The 24,533-nt window shown below is 36.8% G+C and overlaps 1 protein-coding gene across 17 annotated transcripts in view; it reads left to right on the plus strand.

Annotated features, from left to right (window-relative positions):
- MCTP1 (multiple C2 and transmembrane domain containing 1) overlaps window positions 1–24,533 on the plus strand; it is a 358,609-nt gene that overhangs the window by 245,603 nt on the left and 88,473 nt on the right. For 13 of the 17 annotated variants that reach the window (XM_046668197.1, XM_046668199.1, XM_046668192.1 and 10 more), the window contains one exon: window positions 19,341–19,460. The exons of the other annotated variants lie outside the window; for them this stretch is intronic. In XM_046668197.1, the coding sequence (XP_046524153.1) occupies window positions 19,341–19,460 (120 nt within the window). The remainder of the gene's footprint in view (window positions 1–19,340; window positions 19,461–24,533) is intronic. 17 annotated transcript variants of the gene reach the window in all.

Below are 24,533 nucleotides of genomic sequence, written 5' to 3' on the forward strand. Positions count from 1 at the left end.
GCAAGCGATTTGATGGTGCTAGGGTTGTTTTCTCATATGGAAAACAGAGGTACTAACCCCTATTTTGCACAATTATTTTGAAGATGATTACTAATATAGGAAAGGCACCTAATTCAGTGCTAGGCACATGACCCAAATGAAAACTATTATTTTGAGGTGGCATAGCCATGGGGTTTCAGTATGTTACTCTCAAATGGTTTGGCTAAATCCAAAAATAAAATTTAGAAGATCTAAAAGGGAATATATGTCCTTCAGGCAACCTTCCATAAATACAATTTCTCATGACTGATTTTTGATAGGCACTGGGCAGCAAGCGTTCAGCGTTATCCTCTTTTGACAAGTACTTGGAGTGCAAATATTCTGTTGCCAATTAGGGACAGACCATGCTTTAAGCCTCAGCTGAGATGGGAATGTAGTTGACAACTCTTTTAAAAGTTGAGAAGCCTAACCAAAACATACGTCTGTAAAATGCCACCTCGCCTCCACATGGACATGGGCTGAGAATGGGACAAGATTTTTCTCACAAACCTCAAAATTCTATGCCAAAGAGCATGACTGTGATTATTTTAGCCTGCAAAAATGTTAAAGAGAGTGTTGTGAAACTCCCACTGCCATAGACATAAGAAAGGTCCCATAGAACACCCACGGAAGAGCTTACCTTATCACTTCCTGTGAGTCCTCCACCAAAACTTGCTACTTCGAGGTGATAAAATCCTGTTCAGAGTGGTTAGCTATAAGCGAGTTAAGTGTCACAGAGCACCTCCCAAAAATAATTTGGGTTTCAAGATGATTAATCTTAACGCAACTTTTTTCAATACTAATTAAATTTGGTTTTTAAGCTCACACCTATTTTGTGACAATAAAGCCAAGACATCAATAATTTAGGAAATGCTTTTTCTCTCTTCTCACTCTGCATCCAGCTCAGTTAAAAGAGATAAGAAGTCATGAAGGTACAAGTTAAAAGAAGAAAGTGTGGGCTGGTGTGAAGGAGGGTAGAATGCATCCTATTTCATCTCAGAGAAATTCCTATCCATCAAGACAACGTACCTATAAAACCCAACTCAGGATGACACAAAGGGACAGGTCCTATAGGATGATTAATTGTTGGAGACCCAAAGGACCTCATGCAGCTTGTCCATAGTGAATTCCTGTCCATTTTGAAAAGTCCAGAATAAACTATCTGAAAGCATATTGTTCATGGCCAGTTCCCTAAAATGTATGGCTGTCAGTGGTAGAATGCCATGCCTAAAATCTGCCTGCTACTTAGAGAAAATCTTGGCCTGAGAAGGTTGACTTGCAAATTATTATGTGGGAAACTAGCCCAGAATGTCTAATGATATAAAAAGGTTGATAATTTTGAAGAATAAACAATCGCCTCTTTTTAAGGGTTGGCCACAGTGGGCCTATTGTTGACATAGATGAACAAACCTGCAGGGACTGGAAGCCACCCTTTAGCAGATCTGAAGGCAGGAAATCTTCTCGGAAGATTTTGTTTATCTCAGCCTTTCTAAACAACTGCACTATATGAAGAATATTACTGGAAGCCAATGAGAGACACAGGAGGGTAAATTGGGAGTAATTTCTCTTGCTTTATAAAATGGGAGGAAAGAAACCCAACCAGTCAATTGAGTGGAGTCAATGTCACTCGTCTTACACTTCAGGAAACTATGTCCCCAAAAGAATCCCTCGTCCTGAGTTCTGAGATCTAATAGACAAACTCAGTTCCCTCCATATAGGTTACCTGAATTTTCTAAGACAATGAGAAAAATTGAATTTGGATGTTCACTTTCAAATGATATTTCATCTGGTCATCCTACCCTTCTGACCAGTCCTAGTCAAACAGGTTCCAGGAAAGTAAGCCCCACATTTTCCAGAACACAGAGGGATTAGAGACCATTTCAATTTGCCAGGAGGCTATTAAAAAGAAGGGAGAAAGGAGATCTCCCTTCATGAAAGTCTTTTCCACATAACTGGAGTCTCTTCTCTTTCTTGACTGGAGGAGAAAAGGGGTGGCAGCCTTATAACTCCCAGAAAGGGAATAACTGTAGCCCTCCGCCTCCTTTGTCTATTTTGTAGTCTGTTCTCTGGGCAGCCTCTTGGGGATTATAATGTGAACTTCACCTGGTCTGTTGCTGGTGTTGGAAAAGGAGTGAGAAACTTTGATGAATGCCCATGATTGTTCCCTAAATTAGCTGATCACCGGAAACACTGAGGGAATAGTTAAAAACACAGATTCTAGGGCCCCTAGAATTGCTAGGGTTAGAGATTCTAATTCAGTCAGTCAGGTGGGGACCAGGAGTAGTGGATGAATTTTAAATTTTTGAAAAGCTGGAAGAATTACATTGAAATGTTTTAATTATCCTTTTTTTTTTTTTTTTACCTTCTTTTGTGTGTGTGTGTGTAGAAGGCCAAATTACACTTTCAGACAATTCTGGATCTGGGGGCTCAAATGATTACATTAGAACTCAGTTTCTTGCCATTTCTTGGCTTGGTTTTCATTGTGCTAGCATTGATCTTAGGCGGGATTTCCCCTAAGTGGTAATGAACACTCCCAGGCTTATATTCTTCTAGCTTTTGGTGAGGAAAAAAGAGATGCTCTTTTTCAATAAGCCCAAAGACCCAGAGTTGAGTCTCACTTGTTCTGATTTGTCCATCCTTAAACCAATTACCATGACCAAGAGCAGGTGCTGTTCTCATTGACCAGGTCCAGGTCAAATGTCCATCCCTCTGCAGCCAGAGGTGGAATCAGCTCCATCAGAAACCATCAACTGAGAGTCGTAGAGGGTTTCCACAAGGAAATTCAGGGTGCTGAATAAAGAAACAAGAGATGTCAACTATAGGTCAATGGTGGATGGGCCAACAGTTTCTAATAAAGGCAGTGATTAACATATATTTGAACCAACAATTACGAGAATAGGAATTACTACATATAAGCAATAAACCAATGAACTGATTTTCGGTAGGGCATGATGCTCTCCTGCCCGCCCTCCTCACACTCACTGTCTTGTGTTGCAGATCGATCAGACTCATACAACTAGAAATTACCTAGAATTGAGGTTGAAGTATAACAAAAGCAACAACAATGAAAGCAACAACCAAAAAAAAGATCCAACTCTGTATTTTTTTAGGTAACCAATGCATCTGGGGACTGAGACACTTGTAATTGTCAAAAAGGTGGTGGAATTGAAAGGTCATGATGTAGCAAATTTCAGCTACTTCTGTATGGTAGGCCAGACACATTTTAGCTGTGCCAAGGGTGCTGGGTGAGTCTTGAAGATGTGGGAAGATAAGAGGTTTTCAGCAAGGTATAGGATTTCTGTGTTACAGGTTTTCAGTACCAGTTATCAAGAACATTTCTTATCTTTGACACCTTTTATCTTTAACACAGACTTTTAAATTGATCTTAAAATGGGAAGAGAGAATTCTTAAAGCAGATTAATAAAATGATAGCTTTAAATCACATAATATAAGAATACTCTTTAACAAGCTTTAAACATATATATTTAGGATCTTTTCATATGGTATTGAAAAGAGGCTACAAAAATTGTTTAAAAACTTGTCAAATATTACCATCTTATTTCTGGAAATAAGATAATGAAGTAGGGATTGAACATTATGGCTAGAAAATATTTGCTTCACCCTAAACTCAATTTTCCTATCTGCAATATGGGAATAAAAATAATTAAGAATTATAAAGGTGAAAAAAGTTAATTGGTCCCTTGGGGCATAGAAATGCTTAGATATAATTATTCCTCCATGGTAATAATTCACTTTAATTAAAATTATTTAAAGCCAGCTTCATTTCCAATTGCTATTGAGGTTTCAAAAGAATAAAATTCCCTAAATATATTAACAGTACTATATTAATCCTACGTAAAATTATTTCCTTAGAAGTGAGATAAACTATATCATTAACAGCACTTAATGAACTTTTGCATTATAATTGATATTTCCATTCTACAGTTGAGGGAGAGGGGCCCATAAATAATCAATATTTATGAGTACACACTTCCTGTGGGATTAATAAATAAACGTATAGATATAGACATAAATTTATATACATCTCATGTTATATCCGTATATGCAAACATCTTATGTTATATTCATACACACATTTGGTAAGTGTATTTATACGTAACCTATTTTACCATGAACACTAAAATGTTCTGCTGATTTGGGGCTTTCATTATCCATAAAGTTTCCCAATAGGAAAAAAAAGTCTTGTTTTATGGGAGAAATCTTAGAACACATTTTTCGGCCCTTTTAATTTTACCTTGTCACAGTGTGCCCTTTTCAGCTCTGCCTCTCTATCTGTATGCCAGTTATCCTTGATTTTGCATAGACGAGGCATAAAGGAGAGGGAAACAAAACATAGACAATCCAGAGAATCACATGGTACATGGTATGAAACGTGTTTTGTTTTCAGGGAGTGTATTGCCCACTGTTTGACACCAACCGCAGTCCATTTACCTTTGTTGTAATTTGCAATGAGGTGCTTTTTTCTAGATGATATTTAGAAGCTACACACCTCTCCCCGCTTCCTCAAGATCAAGCTAAGAAAGAGGAAACATGTCACTCACTCTTGATTACACTAGTAAACACTGAATCCAGAGTTGCCACCGAGTCAATGTCTTTATTAGAGCAAGAACCGTGATGAACACTTCTGGACAGAAGTGTGGTCAAACATGTCTGAAAGGCAGCGACGTCAATGAAAGCAGTGTAATGTTGCCACAACAGTGAACTTCTGAAAAGTGAGCTGGATGCTGCCCAGTGTCATGCACTTCGAGGACAAAGCCACACCTGTCGCCTTGGGAGACAGAATAGCTCCGTAGCACTGACAGCAGAACAGGGAGCGAGTGTAGATTACAGCAATTGATAGACAGAGAAAATGGCTGTAAAAACGATGGGAAATCTGCCAGGGCTCACCTACTTCTCCACGCTTCATATAATTTACTTAACTTACAAACACTTGTATTAAGCTTTATTGTGAAAAAAAAAATTTAAGAAATGTATGCAGGAGTATAGAAAGATACAAGATTATCCTAGAGCTTTAGAAATGTTTGAATAAAAACAGTTGGAAGCGTTTTTCAGATTTATTTTACTCTTCCTGCTGTGTTCAGCAGTTTTCATTTCTATTTTCTTGATGTAATATACTGAGAAAAACGAACCCAACCAACCAAAGAGAGCTGCTGGCTGTTGTTGACCAGAAAAATAAAACAAATCCCCCCTAACGTTTTTCTGCTATTTTTGTGGATGGAAGTAGAAGTAAGAAGTTTTATTTCCTGATAGGTGGTACTGTAGGCAACTTGGTAATAGAGATCACTAAGGAATTCAAATGAAAACCTAAGACTTTAGGCCCAAATTAAAAGAGCTCCCCAGCATGATTACAAAGTAAGAAAACATCGTCATCTATGTCCAGTGGTGCTTTCTTCTGGGCAGGGAAGATGACCTGGTACGCTCTATCCTCATTCTCCTGTGCTAAGATTTGTTTCTGTTTCACTTTATTTGACTTCTTTTTCTTTCAGACTATTGCTCTAAGCCATCCTTCCTTCCTTTTCAATTTTTTTCCAAATCTTCTCTGACTGAGTCTTCCTTAGGATTTTTTTTTTTCTTCCTTCAGCCGTGTCTTATTCAGAGGATAAGGAATTCAACACTTTCTTTTTCAAAATTGGATCATATTTTTCATGGGAATTTAGAACTCATTGCATAACAGTGTCACCATACGGTGGTAGCATTTATTACAATTTTTCATCACCTGCCTCTAGGACCTTGCTTTTGCAGTTACACTTAGCAATAATTGACATTGATGTTTGCTTTAGCTATTTCTTAATAGTTTTGTGGGACTTCTCTGAAGTCTGAGGAGCAGCAACTATGTGAAGGATCATCATGTCTTTTGAAGCACAAAAGTTTTTAACTTTAATGAAGTCTAATTTTAAAATACATATTTAGATTGTGCCTTTAGTGTTGTATCTATGAATTCTTTGTCTAGCCCAAGGCCATAACTATTTTCTCCTATATTTTCTTCTAGAAGTTTTAGAGTTTTAGCTCTGTGATCAATTCTGTATCTACTTTTGGGTATGATAATTTTATTACTTTTAAAGATAAATTCATTCATGCCATCCTGCTCATTCCCACAAGTACACCTGAAGATATCTTTGGGAAAGTTCTGAAGGCAAGTAGAAGAGAGTAGTTTTTTGATATACCTGACCTAATCTCAAACTATATTACCTTTTGTTATTTATGATTTAAATTTACTTTTTAAAATAGCTACCTATTAATATTCCATATTTTTCTTTGAGAGGACATGAAATTCCAGAGAGCTCCAGATACCTCCTGAAGCTTGTGAATAATTTAAATGTTGAGCAAACTAGTCTTTTGAGTCACTGTCCCAACAACAAATATGCGAGGAAATTGTCAACAAGAAACTGATGATCATCACTTGAGAGTTTAACGTCAAAGTTATCCCATCTGAACCTATAATTATTCCTCTTTAATGTCCTCTTTTGTTTAAACAGAATGCAATATTTAGTTATTCAGGAAAACTGATAATAATAGCAAACTGATAGAAAAAGTCCAGAAAATCTTGATTAAAGAAATGCTCGAAGAAATCTGTTTGTTGAGAATCATACATCAGTACCATGTGGTTCAACAAAGTGTGTCCACTCCCAACAGGTCGTTTTTAGAAATGAGGTTTTATAGGCAATCAAATACAACAACAAAAAAGATAATACATCTCAGCATCTCCATGTCAATGAAGTGAAAGCTTTTCTGAAAATGAAATGGCCTTCTTTTAGAACTCTGGAATCCTAAACTACCAGACATTTCAGGAACTATTTTGGCTGAAATGATATGAAAGATTTTTCTTTTCCATAATTTTTATTACAGTGGAAATGGTTTTTGTATTTCTAACAGTTTGACAAGAGCTAATTACAATGCGCTCATCTGTTTTGTGGACTAATTTGAGCCATCGGGCATCAACACCATAGACATGCAGCAGCATTGCAAATGATACGCATGCTTCCCTCGCTCCAAGAATTTGTACTTGCTATAAAAGAAAACAGATTTGGACAGCCCTGAAAAAGTTGGGTTTGGTTTGAAGAAAACATTTCAGAATTACATTAGAGCTGGCCTACAAGTGAACTAAAAATACCTGCTCATCTCAGTGGTCTTGGCCCAGGGCCTTTCCTTTTACTGTAAAAGTCAGGCTGTTTGAACAGTTGGAGTTCGGCTTGCTTGCTGTCTAAACTAGTGTTCTCTGATAACTTCTGTTACCGTTGAAACACAAGCCCTGTTGCATTTAAGAGAATGTTTAGAGGTGTGGAAAATAGCCAAGAGAAATGTATACTTAGTGTTCAAACCTCTAGGCTTCCCGTGCAGTAACTAGACCACTTAGATCTGTTAAGAAATGGGAGAAAGACACTCATCAGTAAACATTACACAGCAAGGGTAAAAGATGGAATGGAGTAAAGAAGCCTGTTAAAATCAGCCTAAGATGATTATTTGAATTGCAAAGAGAAATGTTCAGACATAGCAAGAGCTGCTAAACATAACTCTTGAAGTTTTTCCAGAACAGAGGGATTGGGGGGAATGAGACCAGTGAAGGAGAAAATTAGAAAATTATAAGACAGAATGGGAGATGAAGTATCAGAAGCTGGTTAAGATAGCTGGAATATATGATATTATTAGGTCTTAAATCTATTTATGAGGGTGAAAATGTAAAAACACACTTTCTGACTTTGGCTCTGTGATTTGAAGATTGAAATGAAGATTTTAAATCTGGGCAAAGAAGAATCAATGGTAACTGCTAGATTATATCATGAAGGATTTAAAAAGAAGATCAGAAATCAATAGCCCAGGAAAGATATTCATGATAAGTTGGATAAATCTGTGTAAGATAATTTGAGTGGAAATGAATCAGACTGGTACCAAGCATCCCAAAACTTGGCAGAATACTACCCTTTGCACATTAGCTACTGTGTCAAAAAGCGATCACAAAATTGATCATCTGCTTTTTTAAAGGTGTTCCTGTCCAGTGAGATTGAACAGGGAGTATAAAGATTACAGAACTAATTTTTAAAGTAACTTGTATCACAGACTTCACTAACATGTGTTTGGCTTGTTAAATAGCTGGGTATCCTATTTTCTGGCACAGTATATAGAACAGAGGGAGTTTCCCCCCATGAGCAACTGAAGTGCCAGCTGTTGCCCTAAATATTGTACCTGTTCATGATGGAGATAGCTTTAAAGCCAGATTTCAAGCTTTGGGAAAATTTTATATTTTGTACATCAGCAAACATTGATATCAGATTTGTGTGTCTAGCTACAGGATTTACACACACAAAGAGGGGAGTTGGTCATGAACCTACTTCAAAAATAGTAATGGTAACAGATTCATTTCTTTAAAACTTTAAAAGATAACTATCTTTAATAAGCTTTAAGAAACATTTAAAGCACTTCTAAAGCCCTGGAAAATATAGAGAAGTGGTACATTTGTATGACAATAGCCCTAAATAAAATATCACATTTAATCCAACAATTCTGTTAAATAATAGTTTCAGAACTTAGAAGACAGGAAAGCACATGAGAACATTATATAATGACTTGAATATCGTGAAAAAAGATGCCTTTTTCATTGGCACTGGAGGCATAAGTAAAAGAAAAACAAAACAAATTGAGAACCATCATTAAATGCCTTTCTTTTTATTTAGAAAATAATTGAAGCATGGAATGTTCTTTACCTTCACTAGTGAGATTATTCATAGATCCTTCCAGAACCACTTGGATCCTGGAGAAATAAGATACTAGAGAAAGACAGGCTTCAGTTAGCTTAATAGTATTACCTCATTCTTACCTGTTTCTTTCATGTGGTCCTTAAGCATTTTTTAGAGCCATTGTTACTTGACACCAGCAATGTCCTCATGGACCAAATACTAGCAAGTCCTCTTAATTGTCCTTATTTGGTCATTTAAAACAAATACATGTTGATCTGTAATCTGCAAGAATGACTTTGCATGCAGCCTGGTTTTGAATGAGTGGAACTTCTGTTAATGATAAAGCTATTAAAATTAAACACCTAACTGTGTTCGGTACCATGGTAGGCATTACAAACTACTAAGTAAAGTACTAATTTCTACTGAAAGGGACCTCAGCGAATCAACGTTTCCAGGCATCTATCAGCATTTGTTACTTTCATTTTACATCCAAACTTTTACTAACATTAAACTCACAACATTGCAGGGATTTCTTATCAGTTATTCATGTGTGGTTGATGTGAAGCTCAAGTTGGACGTACTCTGGGCTTTCCATTTTGGAGTTGTCAGTGTTCTCAAAGCAAAGCCAGAGCCTTTCATCTCTGACTTTGATAAAAATGACACGAAATATCAGTATAACTTGTAAGCTGAAAGAGAAAAATACCGTCTAAATAAATAACTTCCCAGCCTTCTGGCTGGCAGGTTCTATTGATTTAATATCTCCATCAAGGAAACGAGTGAACATTATGCTATGGTTAGCTGATAGCACCATCTTTGAGGTTGTTTTGGTCCATTTTGTTGTGGAGACTCTTCAGTAGGTGTTTCCGTGGGTCGTATGTAAGACATCTTCAAATGAGTCCTATCTAGTTGTCACAGTTTTCTTCTTTAATAGACGGAGTCAAGCTATGCTTTTTGAAAACGCATGGATGCACTAAGATTGTGGCCTTTAAGTTTCAGATAGCAGCTTCAAAAACCCAGTGTACAATTTCACAAAGTAAAGAATCAGAACTTTCTGATATGTATTTAAAAGTTATCTAAGTAAATCTGAATGAACAATGATTTTTCAACACCATCAGTAAATAACTGAACTAAGTTTTAGTGGATGCATTCGATTCAAAGCTTTGCCAATAAATCAACCAGTTTCTCATTTTCTTTCTGATCCTAACCATATACCTCATCCTGCCACCAGAACAGAGATAGATGATTCTCTTGCCATATTTTGCCTAATCAATATAAGGGATCATTTGGTAGATAGTTCACTTTGATTTTTATTCTCTAAACATATAAACCACACACACACACCCAAAACACAACAAAACAAAAGTCCTGTCAGTTTGGTGTCTGGTAAAACTACTCAAAAAGGAAGCAGTGGAGAGAACCATCTCAGTTCTCATTCTAATTGCGAGGAGGAGGGAAGCCACTGGATACAAGCATGTATATCAGCATGGTAAAGCTCCCTGTATCATTGATGACAACAGGTAACAGCAAAACAAGGTGGAGAGATCCAGTGGGTCTAAGCTTGTCACCAATTCTCAGCTACTGTTTACTTTAGAAAATTGTCCAAACAAAGCATAGCCTCTTCAACACAGCAACATGTCATACTTTAAAACAACCTTGAAAAGGCGTATCATGCTAGGAATTGATCAAGTTCACTTTGCCTAGTAATTGATCAAGTTCACTTTGCCTATCTTCTCTCCCCTATTGAATGGAGGTGGTACAAAAAGCTTTAGTGGAACCAACCAGAAATAAAGACCTTAGAACAGGTGGTGACACCATCTGGCTATTTAAGTCAAGGCTAAGCCACCCACTTCCCAGAAGATGAAGTTCTGAAGACTCTGATGATGTGTGAAGCCTGACTTAATTCAAGGAAGAGTAAATTGGCAGAGAGGGTTCACTTCCAGTTCTTCTGGGCACATTTTTAAGAAATAGTAAACATTAATAGATGGAAAGAAAGAATCTAGTGCAAATGCTTATGAGTGAGTGCAATTTTTTTCTCTAGTACTACTGCTTTACCGTAAATCTTTGTCATAAATCATACCATCATCTAGGAAATATGCCAAGCCTTCTTCTGTATACATTTGTATATGTACATACTGTTTCTTCTTTTCTAAATTAATTGTAGGATATTCTCTTGTCTGTGGGAGAAATTGGTACTGTTTCTCAAAGAAGAGTGCTGTTAGCATTTGGGACAGAAAATTTTTCATTGGGTGGAAATGCTCCACATATTTCAGGGTGCTCCACACCCCTGGCCCCACCCACTAAGTGCCAGAATTTCCCCTCTCCCACCCTGGCCATTGTGACAACTAAAATCATCCCCACGTATTTCCAAATGTACCCTGGGAGAGGGAGGTGGCAGCACAGCACCCAGATGTTTGAAAGTTGCCCCTCTTCCCATCCTTATCTCTTCTTTTCCTGCACCTGACAGGACTTAAGGAGGCGATTGATGGGATTCACGGGCAAGCAGTGCTTTCATTTGCTTCTTACTATATTCTTCAATCATGTTTTTAATTCAGGAATTTTACAACCTTAATGATGGCTTTTTCAAAAAGAAAAGCCATATACTGTAGGTAGCACTTTGTATTTCCTAGTTTCTTCTTTAAGGCCAGTCGTATTGGTAGAGGTGAATTAGTTCCCTTTAAGAATTAATTTCCATAGCCAGTTTTTACATATTGCTAGGCACCTTGAAGTTTTTATTTTTTAAAAGCATTGCCTTGTTCCTCAAAAGGCAAATATTATGTATTTACTATCTTTCTAGTTTGAGGCCTCTCTCAGATCAGAGACTAATCCCATACCAAAATCTCTCTATTAGGGTAAGCATATATGTACTTTTGATACATTTTCTCTTTCTATTTTATCTGAAATAGATATCACTGAATGATGAAACAAACAAGAAAACATCAGAGGGTGAAGGTTGGGTGAAAAATGGGTTAATGCTGTGAAGGCCTGGGTGTAAATGTGCTAAGTTTAAGAAAAAAAATGAATTGAAATTCTGGAGGAAAAGGATTTTCTAAAAGGGCCATGAAATAATTAATTGTTTTGTAAGAGATGGCCTTTCCATGTAGGGAGAGAATTTTTTCCTCACTTCTTTCTGAAGAGACAGTCAAATAGAGAATCTCATCTCTTAATTAGAAAGAAAAATACTCATCAAACACATCTCATCACTGGAGAGCTAATGATCCACAGCTGTTAGTCTGAAAGGGCAGGCTTTTTTCCTGAACAGTAGGAAGTGTTAATCATTTTGGATGAGATTTCTTTTTAAAATATACTGTAGTTTGCAAAAGAATAGGATATTCAATATTCCAACTTAAATGATTTTTTTGAAGTATGCTCCCCCAGGGACACTGTCATGTGTCGCACTGAAGGATCATTGAATGCAGGCATCTTCCACTGCACTTCAATGAGAGCATCAATTGATGGGATGATGTGAATGGCCCAAGCCTGCCTGGGACTCTTAAAACCCCAGGCTCAAAGAAATAAAAATCAGGCACATCTTGCACCTCCTAGAAATGGTGTTGCTATAAAATCTTAATATTTTGAATTGTTCACTCTACTTTATGGAATCTGTCTTGTTTAAATATGAGTGAAAAGCTTTAGTGTACCTTCATTTGGCTTTTGAGTAGAAAAGGTTTTCTTGTTTGTTTAATCTTCATGTGAAAAAGTAGGCTTTTTTTGTCTGTAAAAATGTAATTGGCTCCTTCATTTCCCAATCTCTGCCTTTACAGCCACCTTTCTAACCTCTTCTTTTTGGACAGAAGAACATGTTGGACAGAAGAAAAGCCCATTTAATAGAAACTTTGTGAACAGCCAACTTTGATTGTTCAGAGCCATGCAAGATAGTGAGAAAAACGAAGAATGAAATTGGCTCCACAAACCTCATTTCCACCATTAGTTTTTGACCTCTCTGCTATACCAAACCTTTACCAGAGTACCTAAGAAGTGGTATTCCATTTCTTTGCACTAATGCAAAAGTAGTTATCCCAGAACAAGAGGAAGGAGAAGAAATACAGATATAGAAAATCTACAAATTAAATAATTAGTCCCTATATAATTGATACCTTCAGAGCATCAACACTCACTAGAAAATCCTTCACCTTCGAGGCAGTGGAGCATTGTGGGAAAAGTACACTGGACTGGGAATCAGAAGAGCAGGCTCTGCCCCTCAGTGGAGGGTGTCCTCAGACACGTCTCAGGCTCCTGAGCCTTGGTTTCTTCATTTGTACAATGAAGATAACAGTCTGCCTTCCCAGCCTGCTTCTCAGGACTTTTTTCCTAATGTTCATTCTATGCAATGTGATATAAGATACTTCTTAGGACAAATTCTGTTATTTACCTTTCAGTGAATTATAGATTTTCAAAAGAGTGTTTCTGAACACTTACGATTGAAATTTAGATTGCTTTTAAAGCCTGGCCCAAAGAGATACTGAAGGACTGCATTTTGTGATGTTGATGCTAATATCATAGGCAAGATAACATTGAATTAGATAAAAGATATTTGGATTTAAAAGTGAAAAAAATTATAGACAGGAATTGACATTCATAAAACTGCTAGTTCAGAACAAGATTCTTCTATATCTAGAGGCATGAGGTTATTAAAAATTGTTAACATTTAAAAACCTAATTGTTTCAACTCCAGAGTTCACAAAATCTACAATGTATGTTAATGCCATTAACTAGAGATAATGAGTTTCTGTAAAGATCTGGATTTTTTTCGTTTCGATTATTCATAAAAATTTTAACTGCAACTCCTCTGTATAACACACATAACTTCCTTCCAGGAAACCCCTTCCTCCCCACCACACACAAAACCCTCTAAGAAACACCACCCACCTCCTGTAACTGCTCAAAGAGCAATGATCATATTGACTTATCTTGGAGTATTAGTTTACAATGTCTCTGTAATTTTTCAAAAACAATTTTAAATATGAAAAGCCTTAAACTGATAGTACTTGGATTTACATAGAACTTTGTGATGAAGCATTTTCACATATATGATGGAGGCAACTGTGCCACATGTCTCCCATCATCCAGCAGACTAGCCTGGGCTTGATGACACGGTGGCTCAGGGTTCTAAGAGTGCAGAGGGCAAGCCCCAACGAACAAGTGCTTTTTAAGCCTCTGTGTTCATCATATTTGCTACTCTTCCCTTGGCCAAAACAAGTCATATGACCAATCTCAGTGTCATTGTGGGAGGGTATTTCAAAAAGCATGGATACATGGAGACATGAACAAATTTGGATCACTACTGCATGCAGTCACCACAAGCTAAATATGAAAATACTGAAAATGGCACTCATCTCATCATCTATTCCTAGTGTAGTTGACGTGGCTTCTTTAGCATAGCTGTTATGCTTGAAACAGTTATTACCTATGATTCTAGAGTGGTATAGGAAATTGATAAGCTGCAAGAAGGGCCAAAAGAATTATATGTAGTATGAGCCAATATATTCCTGCTTGTAATAATACCTAATGCTTATTGAGCATCTTACAGGTGGCAGGCAGTAGGCTAATTCCATCTCAAATCTGCAAAGTAAATAGCATAATTTCCACTTTCTAGGTGATAAAACTAAGAGTAGTCTAGTAACTTGCCCAAGGTCACACAGCTAGTAGCTACAGTGTTTGTCTTTCTGTATTTGGCTTATTTCACTTAGCATAATGCCCCCAAGGTCTATCTGTGTTGCAATTGGCAAGATTCCATTCTTTTTTATGACTAATAGTATTCCAGTGTATATATACCAAATCTTTTTTATCCATCCTTCCATTGATGGACACTTAAGTTGTTTCCATATCTTGGCTATTGTAAATAATTCTGCAGTGAACATGCGGATGCATATATCCTTTCAAATTAGTGCTTTCATTTTCTTTGGATAAATACCCACAAGTGGAATTGCTGGATTATATGGTAGTTCTATTTTCAATTTTTTGAGGACACTTCATGCTGTTTTCCATAGTGGCTGAGGCAATTTACAGTCCCACCAACAGTGCACAAGAGCTCCCTTTTGTTCATGTCCTTGCCAATACTTGTTACTTCTTGTCTTTTTGATAATAGTCATTCTAACAGGTCTGAGGTAATATCTCATTATGGTTTTGATTTGCTTTTTTCTGATGAATAGTGATGTTGAGCATCTTTTCTTGTGCCTGTTGGGAAAATGTCTATTCAGTTCTTCTGCCCATTTTTTAATCAAATTGTTTGTTTTTTGGCTGTTGAGTTGTATGAGTTTTTTACTTATTTTGGATGTTAACCTCTTACCAGATATATGATTTGCAAATGTTTTCTCCCATTCAGTAGGTTGCCTTTTCATTCTATTGATGATTTCCTTTGCTGTGCAGATTTTTAATTTGATTTAGTTCCCTCTTGTTTGTTTTTGCTTTTATTGCTGTTGCTTTTGGAGTCAGATCTAAAAAATCATAGCCAAGACTGATTGATGTCAAGGAGTTTACCGCCTATGTTTTCTTCTAGGAATTTTATGGTTTCAGGTCTTACATTCAAGTCTTTAATTCATTTTGAATTAATTTTTGTGTAGGATGTAAGATAGTAGTCTAGTTTCATTCTTTTGCAACTGGCTGTCCAGTTTTCCCAGCACCATTTATTGAAGAGACTATCCTTCCCCACAAGGAAAGAAAATTACAGGCCAATATCCCTGATGAACATAGATGTAAAAATCCTCCACAAGGTATTAGCAAACCAAATTCAACAGTACATTAAAAGGATTTTACACCACAATAAAATGGGAGCTATTCCAGGGATTCAAGGATGATTCAACATCTGCAAATCAATCGACATGATACACCACACCAACAAAATGAAGAATAAAAATCATGTGATCATCTCAATAGATGCAGAAAAAGCATTTGACAAAATTCACCATCCATTTATGATAAAAACTCTCAACAAAGTGGGTCTAGAGGGAATGGACCTCAACATAATAAAAGCCATATATGACAAGCATACAGCTAACATCATGCTCAAAGGTGAAAAGCTGAAAGCTTTTCCTCCAAGATCAGGAACAAGACAAGGATGCCCACTCTCACCGCTTTTGTTCAACATGGTATTGGAAGTCCTACCCAGAGCAATTAGGCAAGAAAAAATAATAAAAGGCAGTCAAATTGGAAAACAAGAAGTAAAGTTGTCATTATTTGCAGATGGCAAGATTTTAAATATGGAACACCCTAAAGACTCCACCAAAAAACTGTTAGAACTAATAAATGAATTCAGTAAAGTCACAGGATACAAAATTAATATACAAAAATCTGTTATGCGTCTATAGTACACTAACAATGTACTGTCAGAGAAATTAAGAAAGTCCCATTTACAATTGCATCAAAAAGAATAAAATACCTAGAAATAAATTTAACCAAGGAGATGAAAGACCTGTACACTGCTGTAAGACATTGATGAAAGAAACTGAAGAAGACAAAAAGAAATGGAAAGATCTTTCATGCTAATAGAACAAACAATCCTAAAATTTTCATGGAACCACAAATGATCCCAAGCAGCCAAAGCATCCCTAAGAAAGAAAAGAAAAAAGCTAGAGACATCATGCTCCCTGATTTCAAACTATACTACAAAGCTATAGTAATCAAAACAGTATGGTACTGGCATAAAAAGAGACACACACATCAATGAAACAGAATAGAAAGGCCAGAAATAAACCCAAACATATATAATTAATTAATTTACAACAAAGGAAGTAAGAATATACAATGCTCTTTCTTTTTTGACCTTTTGAAATTTTCAGTTAAATATTGAGACCTTGTAATTTGTCCTTTAAGTAACTGACATTGAAACTAGGGAAGAAAACAGCATGTTAGATGTCTTGATTACTTGCAAGGATTATCATCTAGAAAATTTATTCTATGCAACATCCCACCTGCAACCAACACCAATAAATAGACATTACAAGGAAGTTTATTCTGGGAACACCAAGACTCTACCAGTGAATGGATATTACAAGGAAGAATATATTTGCTCAGTAGATTAAAAATGATTACAATCGGTGATATTTAGCAATGGAATAATCTGAGTCCTGTCCATGAGGCCAGAATACACTGAGTCAAATGAATGTCCTTGGAAAAGGCAACCATATAGGAAGGACTAAGAGGTAAACACAGTGGTTGGACCATAATATGCAAGACAATTCATGACTGCACACCCAAGATGGAAAGAGAATCCTTCTAGAAGTAGTAAGGTACTTCTGCCTTATGTGACTCAGGTAGAAATTTGTTAGTGGCATCCAAGGTTATAATTCTGAATATATTTTCCTGAAATCAATTGGTTTTATCTAGTGGCTCTATAGTACTTTTACTAATACAGATAATTAACTACACTTACATTAAATGACTTGGAAACCCAGTATCCATTTATGCATAAATTCAGCAAATATATACTTATTGAGCACATACTATGCCAAAGCACTCTTCTAGGCTCTAAGAATAGAACAGTGAACAAAAAGAAAAATTTTCTACCCTTCAGAGCTTACATTCTAGTGACTGCAAGCATTTTACAAATAAATGAGTAAAGAATTAATAAAACAATTAATTTAGTTATCAATTTAATAAATACGAATTTAATTAAAGTAAATTTAATTATTTAAATAATTATTTATTTAGCAAAAATAATATAGACAATGTAGCCAAAAATAATTGATATAAAAGTCAAAAATAATTTTCCCTTTTACATGTGTTGATGCTGTCAAAGTTGCCTTAATTCCCTTCCTGAATTAAAAGCTGTCTTTTTAAAATACATTTTCATAGAATAATCATACCATCAATTATAATTTGTATCATTTTGTATGTATTTTATAAATTTCAAAAATTAAATAGAAATATGTTCCTTTTCTGGAAATCTTTCTACTCTTCTGGTGAGAAAAGATATGGCTCATGTTTCATGCATTGACATATTTGAGATTTTTCTTATTCAGGAACTTGAATCTATAGGTACCATGTAATTCTATCCAAAATTCAATTCTTGAATTACTGAACCATTATTTATGCTTTTTGGTGTCCATCTGGGTTATGAATATCAAAGAATTCAGTAAAATACACAATTTTTACAATTTCATGTCACATTAAATGAAAAACCTGATGATTTGGTAATGTCATGAAGTCACTTTAAATGTTAGGGATGTTAGAGGTGATCAGGTCTATAGATCTCTCTTTAGAAACGAAAACCCTGAGGCAGAGTGACTTCCTAAGGCCGGGAACCTGTCTTCTGGGCCTCAGGCCAGGGGTCTCAGCACCGCTACATGGTCTCATTTCTCTCCATTTGAATAGGCTGTAGGGTTGGCTGAGGTTTATTAAGGAGGCTGCAAAGGGCTGGTGCTGCTGTGCCTGACCATTCTGACTTATCAAATGCAAGACGTTTGGGTTACCCCAACCAGCTGGCTCAAATTCCCAATTATACTATGGTTTAGCTAAATCTTAGCAAGCAGATGACCTTCTATTTTCAGTATTAGGGTACTTATTGCCTGAGGACCTTAGTCAGTAATTAGTTAACTTTCTTTACACATACTTTTTTTTTAGCACTTACTGGGTACCAAGCAGTTCGTTAAATCTCTAACACATTTCAACTGTTTAATTCTCACAACCTTTTAGGTGAACACTCTTATCATCCCCATTTTACAGAGCAACAAACTGAAGGGGGATACGTTCAGTGTGTCAAAAGGTGATAAGGCTAGTTAGCATCAGGAGTGGAATCTGTCTCTTAACTATCATCTGACTCAACATCACCTTAATTTGACATCAGGAGCCACAGACCTAGAGAATTTAGATGGTCTGTCCAGGATTATAAGCCTAGCGTGGGGCGAGGGCTAGTTACACTTTATATCCAATGCTGGTTATTTTACAATGCAGATGTTCTTAGAATGGCTCCTGCCAGCCTAGGTGAGTTCTTAATATTCATCTTATAGTAAAAAAATCATTTACATACTTAGAGAAGTAGGTAGTTTTAAAGGATAATAGAAATAGACAGTTTAAAATTTCCTTTGACAAAGTTATTCTATTTTTTTAATAGCTGTTTGATTTCTATGGTAATGCTGAATGTTAAGTCAACCTTTTTTTACACTTGTTGGTAGCAGTTCCTTTATTTATAATGTGAAATCTTTGGGGCTCTCTGGTGTAGACTTGGTATTTTCATCTGCCTATTATGCTTGTTACATTGTGTTATCCAAGTGAGATTTGAAAAAAAAGTCCCTGATATTAAATAGTGATTCCTTCTTTATCATTAAGGCAGATAGACCGTCTATGTCTGACAATGTAGTGAAGCTCATTTGGCTGCCTTCTTTTTTTTTTTGACTTTATTTTGTCCAATCTAACAATAATTTCACTGGAGGAGAAGAATTAAAATTGCCTCGTTGACAATGTAATGATATCAGTTTTTCTTTCATAGAAATTAAACAAAGTGAAAATCTTAGCAGTGACTTTCCAGGGGTCAGTTGTGCTTTTAGCAAAATGCCTAAGTTCTCAAGGCTTTGTTTTCAGGAGAAATCTTTCCCTTCTGAAACATTTAGTTTTGTATTTTGTGAAGTGGCGTGTGGCTAAGAGAGTCTGTTTAATGAAAGTCAGAGGTAACTCATCTTTTTCTCTCTCCTCCAGCTCTTTCTCTTTGTTGTCTGGAACTTCGAGCTCTACATGATACCACTGGTTTTGTTGTTACTATTGACATGGAACTACTTCTTGATAATATCAGGGAAAGATAACAGGCAACATGATACAGTAAGTCTCTCTTTTCTTATTTGTCTGTGTTTTTGTTCTTATTCCTAGTCTGTCTCACATAATCAACATTGAGTTTGGTTTTACCAACCAGAAGTCCTGTCTATAAATACGCAAGATTGGAGGAAAGTTTTATCAGTTCAAAACTAACAACTCTTTGGTTCTAACACAATAGAAAGTATTCACCTATTTCTAACATCACTCCTCCTAGTAGGAGCTGAAGTCAGAAGCACACCAAAGAATGAGCTATGATTTTTGATTATAGATGGGTTATTCCAAATGATTATTTTTTATGCTCCTTATTTGTTTTCATGTCCTAATGAATGATATTTCTTGTTCTCCTGCCAACCTTCATTTTCCTTAGTTATCTCAGTCACTATACCCCTAGGAAATATACAACTTCAAAAAGCTTTCTCATATATAAGTAAAATGGGGGGGGGGGGGAGTGTCATCTCCTAATAGGACATTTGCAATTTGATGACTCTATAGACAGCTGTTGGGAAGAATTTAAAGGTTTGTCAAACATGAGAATCTATTTGGTAGCTACATGTCCTCATCAGATTGCAGAGATTTTAAAAAATTGGCCATTAAGAATCTCCGTTTGACTTATAGTCAGGACTTTTTGCCAACTATTATGACCATAATGATGCAGGAAACAGTTATTTGAGCATCAGTTTAATAGTGTTATATAATACTTTATTCTAATAGTTAGCATCATAATGGTTGCACAGACATACTTATGACCTAAAAGAATTTCCCTTTTAAAGAACTCAAGCAAAATACACTTCACATGGTAACACATGCAAAATGTATTTCTTCAAAATAATTTTCCTTATCATCAAAATAAAAGAAAAATCCTAATGAAAACCACCAAGTACATGGTAAAGTTGTACCTTGCTAACAACACACCATGTTTATTTTCCTATATTATTTGTATAGATTTCTGTCTCGCACTAGATTATAAATTTGTGGGAGAGGACTCTGTTCATCTTCGTACTTGCCACTGTCACTAGCACGTGTTTTGCAAATTAGAGGTGTTCAAAACATTTTTTGTAAAGTTTATCAAACCAAACATGAGATAGCTAATAGCAATTTTAATGGTTAGGCAGCATCAACAGTCAAGAAGTTGTTATTATTGGCAAGGATTTTATGGATATATATTTGAATTGCACACTGAGAGACAAGCCCCAAATGCGATAAGCATTGGTGTCATGGGGACTAATAGGTACTTTCGTCAATTAATCCAGGATGTTTTCTTTAAGAAAATAGGACTCTCTCAGACAATTGCTTTTTTGTCCCATTTATTTCAGGGAGATTGTCGAGAGAGAAGAATATCTCCTTTTCATTCAGTTGCCTTGAGACAAATTTGCAAATAAGATTCTCTGCAAATAAGAAAAAGTGGCAATTTAGTTTCAGCTTCTTAATCCTATGAGGGGACTTATCTTCAATATTTAGTCATTGGTTTGAGTACTCTCAGTGAAAAATTCTGAAACTATAGACTTTGCATGTTATCTTCTCTAGAATATACCTGCCTTGGCTGGAACAATCCACTTTTCAAGGGGAAATAATAATATATAATGTATCTCCTTGTGCTTAAAATTCTCTAAGAATTTTTATAAGCCTACTGAAAAGTTACCTATTATGTAAATTTTCCTACTTCCCTTTTTTCCCCCAAAATATAGCTCCAAAATAGTATTTACCAAATCTTTCCGTTTAGGCACATCTCTAACAGGCTCCCGCTTTTAACCATGGACCACATTTTATTCCCCAGCACAGCCCACTGTGAAGCGTTCTATAGTCTAACTTTCATGGAATGCCAACTACACTCCATAACTCCCAGTAATTGCCTTTTATTTGCCCCAAACACACATATCCACATATTCCGTTCTTTCTAGGCACCAGAGCAGCAATCACAACGTTTCATTCAGCTTCTTATTCACTGGCTCAGTTGAGACCTTACGTAACTCTTAAATCCAATTTGTCTAATTATGTGTTTTCTGCCATATCCAGCTGTGCATTTGAACTGGTTGCTCCTTTTGAAAAGAAACCTGGATTATACTTGGCTGGTTACAGATTATATATATACACACACGTATATATGGATACATATATTCACACACACACACACACATATAGATGTAAATTAAGGGAAGGCATTTACAGGGAGTTCCATGCTCGATCTAAGTGACTCCACTGCATGGCGCATAGCACTGGAAGAATGGTATTTGCACTAAGTCCTTAGTGGTTTCCCCAAAAACAATGCAGAATCTTTCAGCACATGTGACAACTTTAGGGAATCTCTGAAGTGCATTAATCATACCATTGGCTGATTCCAAACCAGGAAATTTTGTATTTTAGTAAAGAGAAAGAGAGAATTTTCTGTCACACACACACACACACACACACAAAATCATCTGTACATTCAGCTGAGAAAATTCAATTAGGATGAAAATTATAAAAGAAAAACAAATCAAAATGACCTTCAGGTTTGTATAGCAAAGAGAGAAAAGGAAATAATATGTCCATGGCATAAGAAGTTGGAAGAGAAAAGAAAATAAACACTGTGAAAGATGAAAAATGCTAGGTTGGTAAAAATTCTGTCTTCAAAAATATTGGTAAACAGTTGAGATTAATACTAAAACAGGAAAGGATGTCTTTGTGTGTTTATGGTTTATGAAGGAGACCATTTCCTTTCTTGGAGACTTAAGATCATAGGAGCTGAAACCCTCCATGTTTTCCCCACCATGGTGCTTGTTCTAGTTTAAAGAGAGAAAAATGAGACGTGATCCTTGCCGAGTAACTTTTGCTGTATATAATGAGCTGAACCCACTGAGGACAGGAGAAGGAAGCAGCCATTCCTGAGGCTAATGTTGGAGACTCAGAGGTGCACAGGAGAAAGAGGTGTGGTTAGAAATGGGATGTCACCTCTGCTGTTTCCCAGTTGGACTTGTTAAAAATAAGCACTCCTAGATGTGAATCTGCCTATACTCACACCATAATATTACAATTTCCAGGATGAGAATTGCCAGGGCTTTCCAGAGAGAACTGTTTAATACCTGCTTCATTCAGAAATGTCTCCAACATGAAGGGGATACAAAGATGGGAATGTCATACTTCTCTTGGTTTGAGCTACCACTTCAAAACCTGGGGAAAATTCCCCCCCACACTGCCCATTAATCTTGTACCAACTATCCACATAATGGTTAACGTGGACTGAAATTTTGTATGTTGAAGAGTAGATGCCAGGAAGTGGCCTTTCCTTTGGGTTTAAAAACTACTGAATCCTCATTTCACCCTGGGCACTGCGTTAGGCATTTTCTTTCACCATGTCATTTAGTCCTCCCCCAGGAGAGAGAAGCTGATTATGTCATGTCAGCCCAGCCAATGGGCTGGGTCCTCCTAAGTCAGGTAACGCCCCCTGGTCTCTTCCTCTGTGGTAAGCAAGGAACACACTCATGTGGAACATGCATGACTACAGTAGCCCTTCCTTAAGGAAGGGGACTCAAGTCTCAGGGAATGAAAGAAATGGGTTGGCCAAGTAAACCAGGGGGCCTTGTGCTCCCTATGAGACAGGTATCATTATTACGACTTTACATACAGGCAAAAGGGCAGAGGGGTTAAACAGCTTACCCAAAGGCACACAGTTGGAAAGTGGCAGAGCGAGTATTAGAATCTGTCAATCCGTCTAAAGTTGGTATGCCTTATCACCAATCACATTTCCTCTTGGGGCAATATTTTGGTACATCCCAGGTTTCCCTGGGCACCTTTAGAACAAGTTTCTCCCTCAAGTTTCTGAAAAGTTAGTATACTCACTCTACCTTTAAGTGAACCATCTGATGGCGAACCCTCATTTTCCCCACTCCACCTCCCACATCCTCCTTACCTCTCATTCAGGGAAATGGAGCAGATATTCATTAAGCAGCTTCTATGGATCAGGCATCCTGCTAAGCCTTTTAGAGACATCAGCTCTTTCAATTCTTTACAATAACGATATCAAGTAAATTATTCTGAATGGTTTTATTCTCACTTTACAAATGAGAAAATTCAAAATCAAAGAGGATAAACAATGAACTCCATAGAGTACGTGGGATGTGAGCCCAGCTCTGCCCTGTTCGGAAGCCCCAGGCCATTTCCCCGGTACATTCTTGGGCATGCCTTTCCAACGGATCACTGTCTGAGTGTCCAGGGCCTTCCATGGAATCCCAGGTATCTCCAAATTCCTTCTTATGAGGGACCTGGTGACCTCTCAAGAACTAGTGCTAGTTACCTGTTTGATCCCAGATGATCCCATTAACTTCAAAACCATTCATGACCCGGAGGACTACCTTCCATCCACCCACGTGAGCATGGGAGGAGTAAATCAAAGCTGAGCCCTTCACATTAGTGAAGAAAGTCTTTGAATATCTTTGACATGTAAAAATTCTTCAAGCAGTGTTTTTTAATTACACTTTAATAGAACATTTGTTTTTACTGTCATGAGATTCCTCCCACAGAACAATCTCAGATGCCTAATCAATGGAGGCATTAAAAGACTGAAGAGTAGGGATCAATGAAATCATTCTCTGACTCATGATCTGACTGTGACACAAATTGAGCCCAAGTTGGCTTGCTAAAATACTTTAATAAATACTGAAATGTTTGTTAGCTCCCTCAAATGGCAAAGCCCTCAATGCTTCTTTTCCCCTGTAAAATAGTACTGAATATTACTTCTTGCTGGATCCGTTCCAGTTAGGCCCAGAGCACTTATCTCTAGAAATAAAGCTTGTAAACAGAGAATTTTCTTTGCCGCCATAAATGCTCTGGATCGAACAATTTGGGATGGTTCACCAAATACATGCCACCAAAGAAACATCTGATTGTTTGACCTGAGTAAATCAGTCACATTTATTATTTTCTCAGCCAGTGCTCTCAGTTCCAAAGAAGTCCATGGTGGAATATTTGAATAAGTGGACTATTGAATAAGTGAAATATTCCTGACAGGAGCTAAAGAGACTGGCCACAGCTGAGCGGAGAGGAGAGGACTCCATATGCAAAGCACTTGGGATGCACAGTGAGACCCTCGGAACTTTCATAAGG

Source organism: Equus quagga, chromosome 7, assembly GCF_021613505.1.
Source record: "Equus quagga isolate Etosha38 chromosome 7, UCLA_HA_Equagga_1.0, whole genome shotgun sequence".
Taxonomy (NCBI): domain Eukaryota; kingdom Metazoa; phylum Chordata; class Mammalia; order Perissodactyla; family Equidae; genus Equus; species Equus quagga.